At 38.3% G+C, this 17,454-nt stretch overlaps 1 protein-coding gene across 1 annotated transcript; it reads right to left on the bottom strand.

Moving 5' to 3' along the window:
- Window positions 1-2,366: 2,366 nt before the first annotated feature.
- On the bottom strand, window positions 2,367-17,233 carry LOC107783663 (dihydroorotate dehydrogenase (quinone), mitochondrial). The gene is made up of 11 exons (XM_075237058.1): window positions 16,756-17,233; window positions 16,169-16,251; window positions 12,954-13,277; window positions 12,494-12,746; window positions 11,575-11,655; window positions 11,359-11,466; window positions 11,232-11,261; window positions 4,326-4,463; window positions 4,196-4,233; window positions 3,998-4,097; window positions 2,367-2,856 (listed from the first exon to the last, which is right to left on the bottom strand). The coding sequence occupies exons 1-11, from the start codon at window positions 16,900-16,902 to the stop codon at window positions 2,782-2,784; spliced, it is 1,377 nt and encodes a 458-aa protein (XP_075093159.1). The 5' UTR covers window positions 16,903-17,233; the 3' UTR covers window positions 2,367-2,781.
- Window positions 17,234-17,454: the final 221 nt, after the last annotated feature.

Here is a 17,454-nt window from a genome sequence, read left to right as displayed (position 1 = left end):
TATGGCTGATACCATTCTTTGTTGAATCTCGATTCCCTGTCTGTATCCCTCGGGGGCTTAGCCGCCAGCTTGTTAGGATGAACTGAGCCCGAGGGGGCTCCCAACTAGTCGTCCTCGACCCTAATCTTTGACTGGTAATGGTTATGTACGTCCGACCATGTCACAACTGGATACTCGATCAGATTCTGCTTTAATTGTCGAGATGCAATCGAACTCCGTTCGTTCAAACCCTGCATAAAGGCCTGTATTGCCCAGTCATCGGAGACCGGTGGTAGTTTCATTCTTTCCATCTGAAACCTAGACACGAACTCTCTCAACATCTCGCTGTTCCTTTGTTTTATCTTGAAGGCGTCTGATTTCCTCATTGCCACCTTTATGGCCCCGATGTGTGCTTTCACGAAGGCATCTGCTAACATAGCAAACAAATCAATAGAGTTAGGAGACAAGTACTGATTCGATTTCATCATCATTCAAGTCATTTCCTTTGATCCCACAAGTATATGAAGTAATATTCTCGTTAGGGTCGGTTGTCCAGTTATATTTGGGTATATCGGGCATACGAAACTTCTTGGGAATGGGCATCGGAGCTGCGCTCTGAGGGAATGGTTATTGTATGAACTTTTTGGCATCTAAACCTTTCAAAACTGGAGGTGCCCCCGGTATTTGATCAACACGGGAGTTATAAGTATCCATCTTTTTGTCATTGTCTTCAATCTTCTTTTCCCCGAACTCGATCCTCTTGGTGAGCTCTTCGAGCATTCTCATAATGGTGGGGTTAGTCCCCGAATCATTTCCGTTCGACCTTTCTTGCGCTGGTTCAGCACGCCGAGTGTTTTCTAGTTCAGCTATACTCGAAGTCTCATTCTGACTTTGAAGTTGAGCGATGGCGTTTTGTTGAGCTTGCAACATCTCAAATATCACTTGGAGGCTGATTCCCCCATCTCCCATTCTTTGTGCTCCTTGGCCACTAGATCAGGCTTCCCTGCGTACACTCCCTCCGGGGTCTGTGCTTAAATCTGCGTTTAGAGCAACGTGTGAGCTAACATCAACTAGTTCTATATTTGGCACTTTCCCAGGGTTTATTGGTGGTACACCGAGCCCTATGTTGTTGTTTTCTCCAAGACCTTCGTTGTCATGAACATGTGCGTTTTGTGAGCTAGACATGTTTCAGCCTGAGAATCAAAAATTCTTGACAAGGAAAAGTGTAAAAATAACGTGTTTTATGAGAATCAGTAATGAAATAATCACTATTATCTTTAGCCCCACGGTGGGTACCAAACTGTTTACCTCGAAAATACGAGTGACAATTAAATTTGATTTGTGGTTTTAAAGATATGTGATTTAGTTCAATACCAATTAATAATAGAGAAATATGAAGTAGAAATGAAAGAAATAAGTGAACCAAACCAATGTTACTCAGCAGTGGTGACCTCGAGCTTAGTGGTCTCGAGATGAACTAAGAGCAATAAAGTAAGAACAATAAATGTAAAGGACAATTCTGATGAACAGTAAGAGAAAAAAGTAGGATAGTATATTCTTTGCCAATGATCAGTTGATGTTTACAAATGATTGAGTCCCCTTTATATAGGAGGGGAGCCTTAAATAAGGTACATTTCTATTTATAGTAAGGAATCTTATTTGGACAGCTGTATAACTGCCTGGTACGGATTCGTACAAATCTATCCTGGAACTTACGCCATGATTTTGGGGACGTGGAGAGAATCTTGTCCTTCTGTAACAAACTCATAACGGCTCTATCTCGGACTTGGCCATACTTGGCTCCAATACCCTCGGACACTTAGGTCTTCAAGCCTCTCATTCTGTCTTCGAGCCCGGACTTGGTCTTTACCGAACTTCAGCCCTCGGTCCGGAGCATCGAGCCTGCTAAATCGGGGGCACCTGATTTCGACTGTATACACTATACTATCCTTATGATCCATCCATCTGATCAATTAAGAGCGATCACTTCAGCTGCAGAATTCCTTATCCAAAATACTTGTTAATGTTTATCCATTAATCAATGACAACAGTTGCGACGACGATGGATTAATATTGTTTAAGGAAGCATTTGCACATAACTACAACTTTAAATGGATGAGCATTAACGTACTTCTGTTTATGTTTTTTGTTTCTCTATTTGGTCCGCTCTCGTTCCATCTTAGGCCACGGTTTTACTTTCTAGGGTGATTTACGTCAAATGAAAGTCGACTTAATTAATGTCCTTTATTCTCTACTCCTCTTGCTGACATTGTTGCAAAACTAGTGCAAGTGAAGCATGAAAAGGTGTATCTGTTAAATATTAGCTTTACCTTTTTGCCTTATATGTAGATTTTGCTTTCCTTTTTGACCACTGTAATCATTTTCCTTCCTCCAAAGAAATTTCAACTTAAAATACACGATATTTTTCACAAATTGATCCAACTACCTATTTACAAGCACGGGTTAATGCAAGTTTGTCTATAAAGCACTAGGAAAGCCAAGTAAAACTATGAGCAAGAATTGACCATTTCCTTTCACTTTGTATTGTGTGGATTTAATTCCATATCAAGAAAAAACTCAACCAAACATACAAAGTTTCGTTCCTATATTACATTTCAAAAATACGGGTCACCTGCCACGAGTAATCCCTAAACAGCTAAAATTTGGGAAGACATCACAAATTACGAAGCAAATGATATGACGCCACATGGGAGGAAACCATAAATATATCATTTATTATAAGTGGCAAAAATGTGCTCTGCCCCTCAAACTCAAAAGACTGGTTTAGTATATCAACTACTACTATCTGCAGTCTGCTCCAACAGCCTCACTGATTGACTTATAACCATCCTTTTCTAAGCAACGAGCAAGTTCATCCTACAGAAAGAGATAGTGTTGCAATATGTGAGCAGAATGTTCACTCATTAGCAATAAAGAAGATATCATAGCAAGTGGCAATATATGAGTTCTCTCTTTTGCAAACAAGAGTAGGATAAAGGTAACAAATAGGCTTGCGGAGGATTAAGCAGCTTTGCATCAATAGCAATAGTCTAATCTCAAATAAGATTAAATTGGAGTAGAATGTGCATTTTTTCCTTTTGCAATCACTAACACTCATGAAGTAAAATCGAAGACTGCGAAGTTTACAACCATGTTCAGTGCATCCATCAAGCATAAGGTCTATGAGGAGAGAAGCAATTATAAGTTATGCCAATTTCCAGGTTAAAAACACCAAATAGTACTCAACATAATGTTGGTGAAGTTCCCCCCAGAGAAACTGCTGCACCCCCCCAACCCCCCACAAGTAGGGGGTAGGAAGTATGCGAAACCACTAAACAGGGAGCTATACTTTTGGATTGATTCATCTAATGCTTGATGTCATTCTAGTATAATGAAATAAGGGATGGATTATCAGTCCTCTGTGTGGTTGTATTTTAGTTCGGTGGATTTGCGCACACATGGTATATACCTAATACCTTGTGCATGGTATAAAAGCAAAACGGCTGCTTAAATTTCTTATAAATATTTTGAGACTTAATATTGTTACCCATCCCAAGGGTATATCTTTACCCCTTCATCCCTTATCCCTCTTCTTCCACTGGCCCCGTTGCCCCTTGCAGTTTCCCCAGCCCAAAGAAAATAGAAAATATTTCTCCTTTCTTACACCCTACCTAATCATTATTCTATGGACAAACTTTTTAAGTTAATACTAGCCAAAAAAATTCGACCCCAAAAGGAAAAAGAAATAAACTAATAGCAAAAAAGGAAAAAGGAAAGGTCCTAAAACGCATTTCAAAAATTCTCTTGCATCTCGTTCATGGGAACTCGAAAATCAGCCTTAGTCCCATGATCGATATGCAAGAGATACTTTTGAAATGTATGCCCAGAATATCTGTTAGAATCAGGGTTGTACTATCTTGTACCACATCTTTACTATACTTTGTACATATTTATAGAAAAAAAAACAAAAAGAATATATGATACATATTCAGAACTCCAAAATACTTCATACCAATACCTTTATATCGGGGATAAGTGCAGGGCCTCCATATGCAAATGCTGTATAAAGCTGAACAAGAGTGGCACCAGCTCGAATTTTCTTGTAAGCATCCTCGCCACTGCAAGAAATGCATAATACAAGTATTTAAGTAGATACCACAAAATCTAATCAAGGACGCTATTACTTGTTACAATCATGGACAAGGGAGTGGAGTACCTGCTAATACCCCCAGTGCCAATCAGAGGAATCCTTCCCTGTTAGAACAGACATATTGAGGTTATCTGTCGCTTCAAATCCGACACAGCAGCTTGCACAAATTTCTATATAAGGGGATAACAGAACATACCTTAGTCAGAACGTACATCTCCTTCAGTATATTTGTTGACATGTCAAAGAGTGGCTTCCCACTCAAGCCACCAGCCTCTTGAGCCACAGGGTTTTGACTTATGGAATCTGGTCTTTGGACAGTAGTATTTGATATAATCTACAACCATCAAGCATATGATGTTGGTATTTATTGTTATAAAATAAAACATTTTAGCGGAATACGGAGGTCAAACATGAGAAAAAAAAAGGAGAACATAAACCTCGCTACCCATATCTCTATTTTTGCTTTCTTTTCTTTTGGGGAGTAGGGTGGACATGGGGGGAGGTGAGTAATGCTCCTACCAATAGTTATTACTCCATGGATACACACTTAGCATTTGAAGCAATGTCAATGCCACAATTTTATTTTATTTTACAAGCAATGGTTCACGTAAGAACTTCAATTCCCACTTTACTTGACGCTTAGCTTGATCCCTGGAGCAACCATGAGGCATATATAACTTGTTGGACGAAGTTACAATATCTAGATCAGAAAGCTTTGTTTCTCGCTCCCCTTTTTGGGTTGCTAATACATCAATATTTCTTATTATTGGAGATTGGCACCACCTTGGCGTCAGTTTCATGAAAATTCTGATACATTATACAAAAAAGCCAAGCCAAGATCTAACAGTTTAAATGTGAATATTATAGAATAAGTGACCAGTTGATCCAGTTCTCTGTGTCAGAATGTTCTCCAATCTGAGTTCTCAAAAAAAATCGTCATAGCATGTATTATTTTCCTTGTACTATATTCATATGTCCTCCCAGCCTCGAACTCTAAAAATTTAATAATAGTTTGGCTCCTCTAACTATAAAAAGGACAAAAATGTATCTCCCTTGATCCACCATATTTTCCCTGCAATCTTGTTATATGGAAGTATCCTATTATTTCACTTAGAACATCTATAGTTTTTGCACGCACTGAAGTCATATTTGCGCACATAATACAAATGAAAGGTGCTTGCACCATCCAAGTTGGCAACAATAAAGAAAAAGAAGGAAAAGTGTTAAGGCATGTCAAGCTTCATAGTGTTGATGATAAAATTAACTAAACAAAAGTGTGTTATCTCTAATACCTTAAGCTCTTAATGAGATGGTCATACACTTCAACATGATACAAGAGCAGGCAAAGGTCCATAGTTCAAGTCTCACTGTTACTAATTAGTAATAAGAATTTCACATGTTTGGCCATGAAAAAGAATAAGGCGCACATGTGAGACGGCTTGTTGAAGAAATAATTAAGTAAATAAAAGTGTGCTCTCTGACAACTTAAGATTTTAGACGAGATAGCCACACATTTCAACAATTTAAATATTTTGTAAGTTACATATTTTCTGTCAAAACTATTATTTAATTAACGGAAAAAGGCCAGATATGCCAGTAAGCTATACGAAATTGTACACATTTGCCTGTCGTTAAAAGGTGGACTCAATCTAGCCTTGTCGTGCATAAGTTGGGTCACATATGCCTTATTTTTAACAGAATTCCTCAACCCACATATTAACCCACTAATATACTCCGTGTGTCTCAAATAAGCCTGGCATGTGGGCCGGTTAGGCCCGGGCCCAGCCCCCGCGAGCCCATATGGGTAGTGGGCCTAAACGGGACTAACCGTTTAATTCCGGGACCAGGGGTAGGACTGCTAAGTGGGCCGGTTACGTTATAAAGCCCGTTAGGACCGGACCGTTTGGGCCCGGGAGCTAAGTGGGCCGGTTCAACCGGTCCTAAACAGGCCCAACGGATATTTTTAAATTAAAAAAATCCAAATTTTTTTTAACTGTTGCAACATTTAAAATATAGCCATTGGCCCGCATTGTAAAATAGTCATTTAACCCCTCCCCCTCACAACTTTGTTTTAACTCCAAACTTTTTATAATTTCACTTTTTCCCTATTTTCAACTATAAATACCCCCTTATCCTTTCATTTTCTCACAAAATCATCAATCTCTCTCTCATTTTCTTCTATAATTGGTTACTTTATTGTTGCAATAATGCAATTTGTGTGAAAAATTGTGAAGTTGGTGAATTGAAGTATTCAAGTCTTCAACGATAATTAATTTTCAACAAGTTATTCGTCAATTCGGTAAACTCGTTCCAACTCTTTAGTTTTAATATTATAGTTTGGTTTGTTTTATTTACTTTGTATAATTATAATTAAGATGGCTTATTCCTTAAAAAAAATATTTAGTAAAAATAAGGGAAAATCCAAGAGTGGAGAATCTAGTGGCCAACCTATTCCTCCTCTAATTCCCGGGCTCCCCTACCCAAACCTCATACCCACCCTCCACCTGCTCCTATTCTTGATAGTGATAATACTTTATTACAATTTACCGAGAGTCAATATGTGCATAATGTTGGAGGTGGTGAACACTTAGATCATGAATATATGAATTCTCTTTATGGTAGTCCAACTATTGATGAAGAAGATGAGCAGAAAATAGATTTGGATGAAACGCAACCGGATGACGATACACCCACTAGTCATGTTGCTCAAGTTAACCCAACTAATCCAAATGATACCCCGTCTGACCCCCTGTTACTACCCCTACTCTTTCGGACGCACAAGCCTCAATTAAAATAAATGCTCAAACTATTTATAGTGCTTATCAAATTGCAATAGATAATGCTAGACCAAATGTTCTAACTCCTTCTTCTAGTTCTCAATCATCTAAAAGAACTGCGGGAGTAAGAGCACTTACTGCTTGGGCCGGATTCAGAGGTTCTCAAGGTTCTAGTACTAGTGATTGTTCACAACTAAATGAGCTTGAAGTTTATTTGTCACAGGGAATTGAGGAAGTGAATTCCGACGGCTCCTTTAATATTTTGGAATGGTGGAAGGACAAAGAAAAACACTTTCCGATTCTTTCAAGGATGACCCGAGACATTTTAACCATTCAAGCTTCAACAGTGGCATCGGAGAGCGCTTTCAGTCAAGCAAGACTTCAACTCGGTGATTATAGAGCGTCTATGAGGGAGAGCTTGGAAAAATAATACTTTTCACAGATTGGATCCATTCGGAACGAAGAAATTTTGGACTTGCTGAATCACAACCAAAGGTAGACGTATCTTACGAAGAAATGCTAGCTGAACTTGCGGAGGATGCAGCTTCGCCCGGAAGCGTGATGAACAAGCTCTTTTCGGCCACCACCAACGAAAGTTCCTCCGAACCTTGAAGGATTAGAGATACCATGTAAAATTAATATGTAACTTGTATTTTGGCATATCTTGATTAGTTTCTTTTTCTTCTCAATAGTGGTATTAGTACTTTGTTGCGCTCATTCCATTGGGGGGGGGGAGGGAGGGGTGTGACTAAGAAAGATTGGGTCATGTTTTGTTAATGTCATAATAATGATAAAAATTATAACGAGTTCCTTTGAATATCTCTTTACAATATTTTGTGTTTTAAATTTGAATTAAAAAATTTTAAGTCACAACTATATAATATAATTTACAAGAAATTGCCTTAAATAAAAAAAATAGGCCAGGCCCACTTAGGCCCGGGACCGGCCCACTTAGCCCGGGACCATTAGTTCGTGGTCCCGGTCCGGTTCCTACCAATAGCCCACGAAACCCGGGCCCACATAGGACCGGCCCACGAGGCCCGTTTAGGCCCCGGCCCGGCCCGTTTGCCAACCTTAGTCTCAAATTATGTGTCGTGATATCTAAAAATAGTTGTCTCAAATTATTTGCCATTTTAGAAGTTCAAGACTAAATTAATTATCTTTTTTCTATTCTACCCTTAATATTAATTGTTCTTGTAGACTACAAATACCTCAATTATGAGTAAATATTAAATGAAGAGAGATTATATCTGACATAAATAAGGATAAAACAGTCAAAAACTTCTCCTATTTAATATTTTCTTAAGAGGCAGGTAAAAAGGAAACACAACAGATAATTTGAGACGGAAGGAATAATATTTAGCACTAGATTTTGACACGTGTCACAATCTGGTGCATTCCATCTAAACCCTGAATTTTAATAATAAACCAACCCGACTTGTTACTCTTATTTTATTTTGACATGCGAGAGAGTGTTAATAAAATAAGAAAAGGGTTTAACAAAAATGAACCAACCAATTTCGACATTATAGTGGTCGGCACCAGTCTGCCGGAGTCCATACTAGCAATCGTTGCCTTCACCGCCAAAAAATTAGTCCTTCACCTCGACCCTAACCCTTCATACGGTAGCCACTATGCTTGTTTTCCCCAACAGGAATTCATTTCATTCCTCGAATCCCAATCACTTCAATCCTCCTTCGAACCCTCAACTCCACTACCCGACACCGATTCGGGTCTTACCGGAGTTCCTCTAACCACCCGCCCACTCTACTCCTCCGTAGAAATCACCTCTTACTCCTCGGAACCCTTGGAACAATCTCGAAAGTTTAACATTAATTTGAGTGGGCCCAGGGTTTTGTTGTGTGTTGATGCTATGATTAATTTAATTTTGAAGTCGGGTTGGTTTATTATTAAACTTCAGGGTTCAGATGGAATGCACAAGATTATGGCACGTGTCAAAATCTGGTGCTAAATATTATATTAGTGAAGATAATATGTGGGTTGAGGAATTCTTTTAAAAATAAGGCATATGTGACCCAACTTATGCACGGCAAGGGCAGGACTGAGTCCGCCTTTTAACGACGGGCTTTACTGGCATATCTGGCCCTTGCCATATCTGGCCCTTTTCCGTTTAATTAATGTTAACCTAAATTTGGCTACTACCTTACAATATATTGTATCATCAGTGGGAATAAGAGTTGTAGTAAATGAGGCAGCAGATGTTGTAACTATAAGCTATTCTTCAGATCAATCCAATATCTTAACCTCAACAGTGAACAAGTAAACTAGCATTACATGTAACCTTCCCTTTCGCTTAACAACGCCCTTCCTGCTAGCCATGGTAGTAGCTGTTAAACCATCGGACCAAAAGAGGACAACTTCCCCTACTCTTAGCAGTTTCTTCAAGTTATTTCTGATATTATTCTAGATGTTACTGAAGTGACTGCCATTTTGATGCTGGACAGTCTAACTGGCATGTATCCATAAATATACAAGGTTCAGACAGATTGTATGCAGATAAACACAAACTTCAAAATCTCTCTATAAATTATTTGTAACAAATGAAATTTTACTTTTGTCACTAGATAGAAGATAAAGTGTCCATCGATAACATGTCCAGGACTGAAAGTGATCAGTAAGTAGCTTTAACAAACAGGAAGCCACAATTAGCGGATTTTAAGATTGTTGAAAGTTGAATGTTATGTCCCCCATTGATTTGAGGATAAGGAAGCATAAGGGTACATTGTAAGCTCCAAGAATGACTCCAGTTAATGCTATGAAGACAGTCTTGGGATCCTCTCGGCCTCCAAGTAAATAGACAAATATGTGACAAATGAAAGGACTTCATTCAAACCAAAAACAAAAATAACTATCAAATAGTAGTGACCAAGAAAGAGACCGAGGAAATGGAGGGAATGTAAGGTTCCTTTGATGAAATACTTTGGAAACAATTTCGAGCTTCAGATAGCGGGCAACAATTTGACCAACGGGGATACAATTTGGAACTTAGAAGTCTATAGATAGCAGTGTTGTGAAAAGCACTCGCTTCAGCGCTTTACGCGTGAATCGAAGCGAGGCGGCCATTATGTCGCTTCTGTAGGGTGAAGCGTAGCGGGCAAGTTGAAGCGTCCGCTTTTGCCAAAAAAGCGAGAAGCGCTAGCGAAGCGAGAAACGACGGAAGCGCTTGCTTTTGTCTTTTAAGTCACTGATAAATAAAAAAGCTCTGTCTTTCTTTACAAAATCAGCGAGCGGCAGAGCAAGCATCGACTAGGGTTTCAATTTTCAAGCCCAGGTATGTTTTCTTCTCGGTGCTTAAAATAGTCGTTTCAGTCCTTAAAATTGCAGCGAAATGCTGCCAATTTTTTTTTTCTTTCAGTTCTTCATCTTTTGTTCTTAGTCTCATTGCTAATCTTTTTAGGATTGGCAGTTACATGTGTTGTATGTGTTGTCTATGCAGTATTTATTTTAATATTTTTCTTAATTCCGTTTCACTTCAAAAAAACGAGCGCTACGCTTCTCGCTTCACGCTTTAAGCGAAAAGGGGCTTGTCGCTTTTCCTCGCTTCACGCTCTTCACAACACTAATAGATAGAGAGGATAATTTGACCAATTAGATCGGTTCAGAAAAGTTTACGCCCTGAAAGCTTGGGATTTTTGGTAGGATGAAGTAGATACCCTTAAAACTTGACTACGTTTAAGCCTACAACTGCAAATGCAGATATCACAGTCAAAACTATATCTTCCCAGAAGGGATGCTGTAGCACTGTAAAAACTGAACTAAAGCAATCCATCCATGAGATAACCAATTTTCTCATATAATGAAAGGTGGGCTTGGTAAAGTTACCCACAAAGGCACAGCACAGGAAAATTATGTATTTTAAAGCCACAAAAGTAGGGTGCTGCCAATTTGGAAGATATGACATAATAATCCATATAACAAGCAGGTCCTTGGTTTTCAAAGTTGAATTGCTCGGCTTTTAATGATTAGGGCAACCCGATGCACAAGGCATCCCGCTTTCACGCAAGGTCCGGCGAAGGGCTGCACCCTAAGTGATGTAGACAGCCTAACCTAATGCAAGCATTAGTGGCTGCTTCCACGGCTCCAACTTGTGATCTATAGGTCACACGGAGACAACTTTACCGTTTGTCACTATAGGCTCAATATCATTAGTTTTTCCCCCCTTCCTGGATAGATAATCAGAAACAAATTAGATAATGTCATCAAGAATCTCCCAACACCAAAGTGCTCGAAATCCAACACTAAAAGGAATTACTAATAAAATAACACGAAAAAAGAATACTAAAAGTTTTTCTTTCAAAATGTACCAGTCCATCCACACGAAGAGCAACAGCCACCTACAATAGCACAAAGCAAACAAGCCATAAGAACAAACTCATCAACTACTCCGCCTCAACCCCAAGCTAGTTTACATGAGTAGAAAAGCTTCCATACCACTGCAATATCTTCAAGATCTTGTTTAGACAAATCTGGAGCAATTTTCACAAGTAAAGGCGGAGGTCCTTCCTCACCCCACTGCATTTCATCACGAGCTGCTTGAACCTAAATAAATGTACTGAAAGGACTTAATCTAGTACTTGACAAAATGGTGGCACATATTACCAGAGATAAATTACAACAATGCAGAAAGGCAACATCTCAGGCAAAAACCTTCTTCACAAGATCCTTCAACTGCTTTCTTCCCTGAAGCTGGCGTAGTCCTGGAGTATTTGGGGATGAGATATTAATTACCTAAAGCAGTAAAGGAGAATGAATCAGTCTTATAAGCAAAACTAGGTAAGGCGTCTCCAGAAGCTGGTAGAAAATGTCTCCTTTCATCAAGAGAATTTAACTTGGAGAAAGTTTACCCAATTGTTCTCACACACAAAGAAAAATTACTACTCCCTCCGTTTCAATTTATGTGAACCCATTTGACTGGGCACGGAGTTTAAGAAAAGAGAGAAGACTTTTGAACTTGTGGTGTAAAATGAGGTACATATATTTTGTGTGGCTATAAATCATTGCATAAAGGTAAATTGTTTCCAAATAAGGAAAGGGGTCATTCTTTTTGGCACGGACCAAAAAGGAAATAGGTTCACATAAATTGAAACGGAAGGAGTATGTTTTTTTAAAAAATTTTACCAAATGATGAAATGGAATGAAAGCACTGCCAGCAATATCTCATGTACAGAAAACAAAAAGACACACAGAAGAACTTAACCAGTTTTTAGTCCATAATTTTTTCTGGAGTTTGTGTGTTTTTTTTTTGGGTGGGGGGGAGGGGGAGGGGGGGGTAGTTCTTTTTACATCTTTCAATACTTTGATGAGTTAGTCTGAAGGGCGTTGTTTAGGGAAAGAACAAGTGCCTTGCTCCTTCAGCCAGCAAAATGGCAGTCTAATACCTAATTTCTTTCATTTTAGAAGATAATTAAATGATAAACAAATTTATAGACATTTGTAGAATTTATATCACAAAAGCAAACAAATTTACACACAAAGTGAAAACAAAAAGGAACACCAAACAGGTGTAACCCAAGAGACATGCAAAAGAATATCCAAGTAAAAGAAACATTTCATTTCAGAGATCTACCAAGTAGTCAGCATACTGAGATAATGTATGGACTCCTTGCACATAATCTGCTGCAGCGTCTTCACTTGTTTTATTCTTTCCAAGGTTAACACCAAGAATACCAGGACCAGCTTTCCCTCCATGCTTGACTTCATCTCCAGCTGGAGATGAAGTACTAGATGTTTCCAACTTTCTCTTACCATGCTGAGCACCCAATCGTTTGGCAACCACAACGATTCCTTCACTATTGAAGCCACACCTATTTATTATAGCACTGCCACCAATAAAAGGATTCTCTTTTTTTCAACTTTCAAAATCAAGCATTTTGAGTTTCTAATAATTGATAAGTATCAAGCTTTCTAATTATTACAAAAAAGGAAATGAACTTCACTGGATAACCAAAAAACATAAAAGCAGTTCAAGCACAGACAACATAATAGATCTTGATAGTAACATAGTCTGATTAGACATACGTTCTTACCCTTCATTTGGCAACCTAAATATACGTGGTTTTGGGTTGCCTTCCTGTGGAATGGGAGTTACTGAGCCAACCTCAACAAAGCCAAAACCTAATCCAAGCAATCCTTCAACAGCCTCAGCATTCTTGTCAAAACCAGCAGCAAGACCAACAGGATTTGAGAACCTTCTTCCCCACACATCAAGGCCCAATATAGGAGGATCTGGCCTCTTCTCCCTTGGAACCCATCCTCGGGCTGCAGCAGAGACCGCCAGTTTGTGAGCAACCTCTGGATCCAGAAATGCAAAGAACGGATTTACTAGTTTTGTTGCTGAGAATAGCCAGCCACTGCATGTTTTTTGAAACATAATAAATGTTATTTTCACACAAACCTTGTAATAAACAACAGTCAATCAGAAATAAAAAAGGGGATCGAATTACAAGTAACATGCTCAGCCAAAGGGAAAAGGGAGAATCGGAATTGGTTCGAAGTACTTATGTAAGCCAACAAGATGAAGAAGATTGTCAAAAGAATCTCATAAACCAAACAGCAAATGCAAAAGATGCCTATATGTGTATGATGATCAAAAATCTTTTGTACATATAATATCCAAGTAATTCAGACAAACAAGCTAATAGAAGCACACCAAATCCTTTCAACATTCTGCCTCGGCAAGAAAATCCAGCTAATTGAAGAAACCATCAGAAAGCATAACAGTTCTCTCTAATTTATGAAGCACCATGCTCAAACCACAAGGAAATAAATATTTACAGTAGATTTTTTGGAAATGTGATGCACAGCTGGCCTTCAAAAGAAGAAGGAAGAGCAGAGCATGGAATGCAGCTACTTTGGCACTTATGTCAGTATTTTGAAGGAAGAACAACATAAGAGCTTCTAAAGGAAGGAACTGTTACCTTTAAAAAAAAAGAGCTTCTAAAGGACCAGAAAATAAAATTGTACAGTTGAGAGCTAGTCTTTTCATTTTTGGTAAAATTTTGGAGCACCCACGAGGTTCGTGTTAGTATAAATGACTGGGTGACAATAGAGAACCATACAATGCAGGTTCTCTACCTTTTGTGTACCACTTGTATAAGGGGGTTTACCCATATCAATAAATTCATTACTTTATCAAGTTAATAAATTAATATTCACAATAGAGCCACTTCTAAGATAGCATTCCCATGAAACATCCACCACACATGTACTCGCAAAAATTCAATTTTATGCCAGCACAAGTATGAAGCACCAACTAGCATCATTTTATCTTTGCATCTCACAAGCAACTTCGGAAAGCATCTTTTAGGTTTTTATAGGTTGTTCCAACTCTTACTAAGAGTATTACTTCCACAGAAACAACGTAGAGATCATCTCCAACCCCCAGTCCTACCCCTCTGAAAAAGCAAAAAGACAAAAAGTCTAACCAAAAAAAGATGCTGGTAGCTTAACTATCTCCCTCCTTGTTGCCTGAACCTCCTATAGTCTAAGATGCTGACTGTTCTTTGAATATAGAGTTCCTCCCATTCCATATGAATTGAGACCTAGAAAAAAAAAGTTAAGACCTAAAACTTAGAAAACTACTCTGTCAATGTACTTCTAGCCCCTTTAAAACAGTATATGCATTAGAACTGTCAATAACTCTTTTTTTTTTTTAATTTATATGGTAAACTCCCTCAAAGATCCTGGTGTTATAGTCATCTGTGGCCCCTTTCCCACTTTCGATAATATTAACCACACAAAAGTATAATGCAACATTCTCTACCCAAAATCTAACCAGCGATGCATGCAAGTAGCAAGCAATTTACACCAGTACAAACGAAACAAGAAAAAACTCTTCCCTCTCTCATCATTGAAACTTTTGATCCTTCAAGGATTCTCCAATTTCTTTCTTCCCATAATAGCAAAAGATACAAGAACTAGAAGTGTTAACAATCTATTTCCCTAACTCCGAACTTGCCATCATCTTTGCCACAAAAGTTTGGTTATTTCTTCGCCCTTCCAATTTTCTTTTAAAGTTTCATATAACTAGTTGCAACAGTTCTCCATCTTCGAGCCTCCCTCTCAATGGAAGTCCTAATTTCATGGGGAACTGTCCACTTGTCCTACCTGGCATTCGTCATTCTGTCAATATTGTATGTTGTGCACCTCCCCAATCAAAGTTAGTTCTGACCTTCTCATGTTGATACACAGTCCAAACATTGCCTTGAATCATATGAAAGTTCTGAATAATCTCTATCCTATAGAGTCCAGAGTTCATATAAAATCAATGTATCATCTGCAAATAAGAGGTGTGAAACTAATATCCCCGCCTCATGTGCCTCTTATTCTATATTCCCTCTAGTAATCACCTATAAATATATGGTTCTTTCCAATAGCTTGCTTGAAGCCTCCAAAATCTACATCACTTACCACTTTTAGGGACAGAAAGAGAGACAAAATGGATGGAGAAATTTTGCGTCATTCGAACTCTAATATTCACATTATTGAGTTGATTATTTTATGACACATTACTGAGTTTATAAGCCAAAAAATTATCTCTGAATTGGAATCCTACTACTCTTGGCCTTGGTTGAGTCTCCTATCCAGATATGCCAAAAGTCAGGGACGGATTTAGGGGGGAGGAAGGGTGTTCCCCCGAACCCCCTTCGCCGAAAAATTACACTGTAGATAAAATCTGTTTTTTTACCTCTATATATTATATTTTGAAACCCCTTGACATAGCCCAAAAGCATAGCTTAGTGGTCAAGGGGTTTCAAAATTTTTATAAGGTCATTAGTTATATTCTTAGTAGCTACAACCTTTTAAACTTTTTCCTTTTTTTGAACCCCCTTGGCGGTAATCCTGCCTCCGCCACTGGCTAAAGTATACCGAAGAATAGTAAGCTTCATGCATCCTCTTGAAAAACATAACCCATATCGGAAGAATGTCTTGGTGGGAAGTTGCAGCTATACTAAGATGTAAGCGCACCATTTACTTTTTCTCTTCTTGTGTGTGCTTATGTGTCCCCACATGTGGGATTACACTGGGTCTATCGTCGTCGTTGTTGTTGTGTGCTTGTGTGTATATATTCAACCAATGCACCAAAAAACAATTACACCAGATTACCATTTAATTTCTTTGTTTGGTTCAATACGAGATAAATGAAAAGGAATCTATACACAACACATGCATTTATTCGTCTCTCAACAATTCTATAGCCAATGCTGTAAAAGGTAATATCTCAAAGATTTAAATTCAGTACCAGAAGGTGGCCTCATCAACCGTACTTGCATAAGCTCCCCCAGCTATTAGTAGACCAATAGTGGCTCCTGTAAACAACCTTCCCTACAGTTTTAACCAAGATACTGAATTAAAATACAAGAAGAATCGAGAAGAAATTACTAACCCTTGCAAAAGCCTTAGTAAATTAGAGCCCTGACCTCAGAGGCGATTATCATATCCACCTTTAGGCCATCAATATTTATTAAAATTGGGAAATTTCCAGATTAAACTTCTAATATTCTCGAAAAAGGTGAAAGTTTTTGAAACTCTGTGTGGGGCCGGCCAACCCTTTAAGACTAACTGCAGCCTTCGAAACTGGGATAATGGGTCCGCCCCTCTACCCTTCTCACTTGAATACAAGGCTTACTCAAAAAAACAACTTTATTCCATTTAAATACAAGCTTTGGCCATTTGGGTCACTCAATTTCATACATTCAGATTATTTACAAAACTTTTCCTATAGTTTTCAGCAAGACAATTACTCTAGTATCACAAGAATACTCTAAGTAGACAAAATTAAAGATACAAAATCGTAAAACCAAGTAGAAGGGATAGAAAAAGAAGTACCTTTTTAGAAGAATGAGGAATCTTAGGTGGAGGAATAGGAGGAACATTAGCTGAAGAAGAAGTGCAATAATGTCTGGGAACAGAGCTTGGTTTTAGCTTACGATACAAGCTTTCTCTAATCAATGCAAATCCAACCCTTTGTCTCATTTTCTTAAACAAAACAAAAATCAAATATTTAACAACTGAATAAACCCTTCAAATTACTACTCAAAAAATGCTCAGTATATTGGACGAACAAAAGAGAGACAGCAACTGTTGTTGATGCTAAGATACAAATGACTGAAAAGGTTATTTGGGGCACAAAACTGGAAGCGACAATGGGAGTGTACAAGGTGGTGTTTTGGGGTGGGGGTTGGGGGGGGGGGTGAGGGTGGCTTTGTTCTTGAGGGAAGATGGGAGAGGTTTTAGCACAGTTATGAGACACAGATGAAAGGGGAGAGCAAAACCCTTTCTACTTTTGTGTACTCATTTCGGCTTCGGTATATTCCTCTTTCGAAAAGTTATTTAAATTTTTGTGCTTAATTTCTTTTACACTTTTTTCTACATAATAGCTACTCCATCCGGTTCATAATAAGTGGCCAATTTACTTTATCATTTTGGTTCAAAATAAGTGTTCAGTTATATAATCAAGAAAGAATTAAATCTTTTTTTACAAAATAACCCCTATGTACATATCCCTAAAAAGTTTTCTTACTCCTC

This window comes from Nicotiana tabacum, chromosome 18, assembly GCF_000715075.1.
Source record: "Nicotiana tabacum cultivar K326 chromosome 18, ASM71507v2, whole genome shotgun sequence".
In the NCBI taxonomy this organism is placed as follows: domain Eukaryota; kingdom Viridiplantae; phylum Streptophyta; class Magnoliopsida; order Solanales; family Solanaceae; genus Nicotiana; species Nicotiana tabacum.
This window is presented reverse-complemented; position numbering and strand designations above follow the sequence as displayed.

Excerpts from the sequence above, each read along its gene's own strand:
- LOC107783663 (XM_075237058.1), bottom strand. The coding sequence starts at position 16,902 with ATGAGACAAAGGGTTGGATTTGCATTGATTAGAGAAAGCTTGTATCGT. Across the intron at positions 4,464-11,231 it reads CTCTTCGTGTGGATGGACTG|ATTATATCAAATACTACTGT; the intron begins GTACATTTTGAA and ends TGATGGTTGTAG. Across the intron at positions 4,098-4,195 it reads GGCACTGGGGGTATTAGCAG|TGGCGAGGATGCTTACAAGA; the intron begins GTACTCCACTCC and ends CATTTCTTGCAG.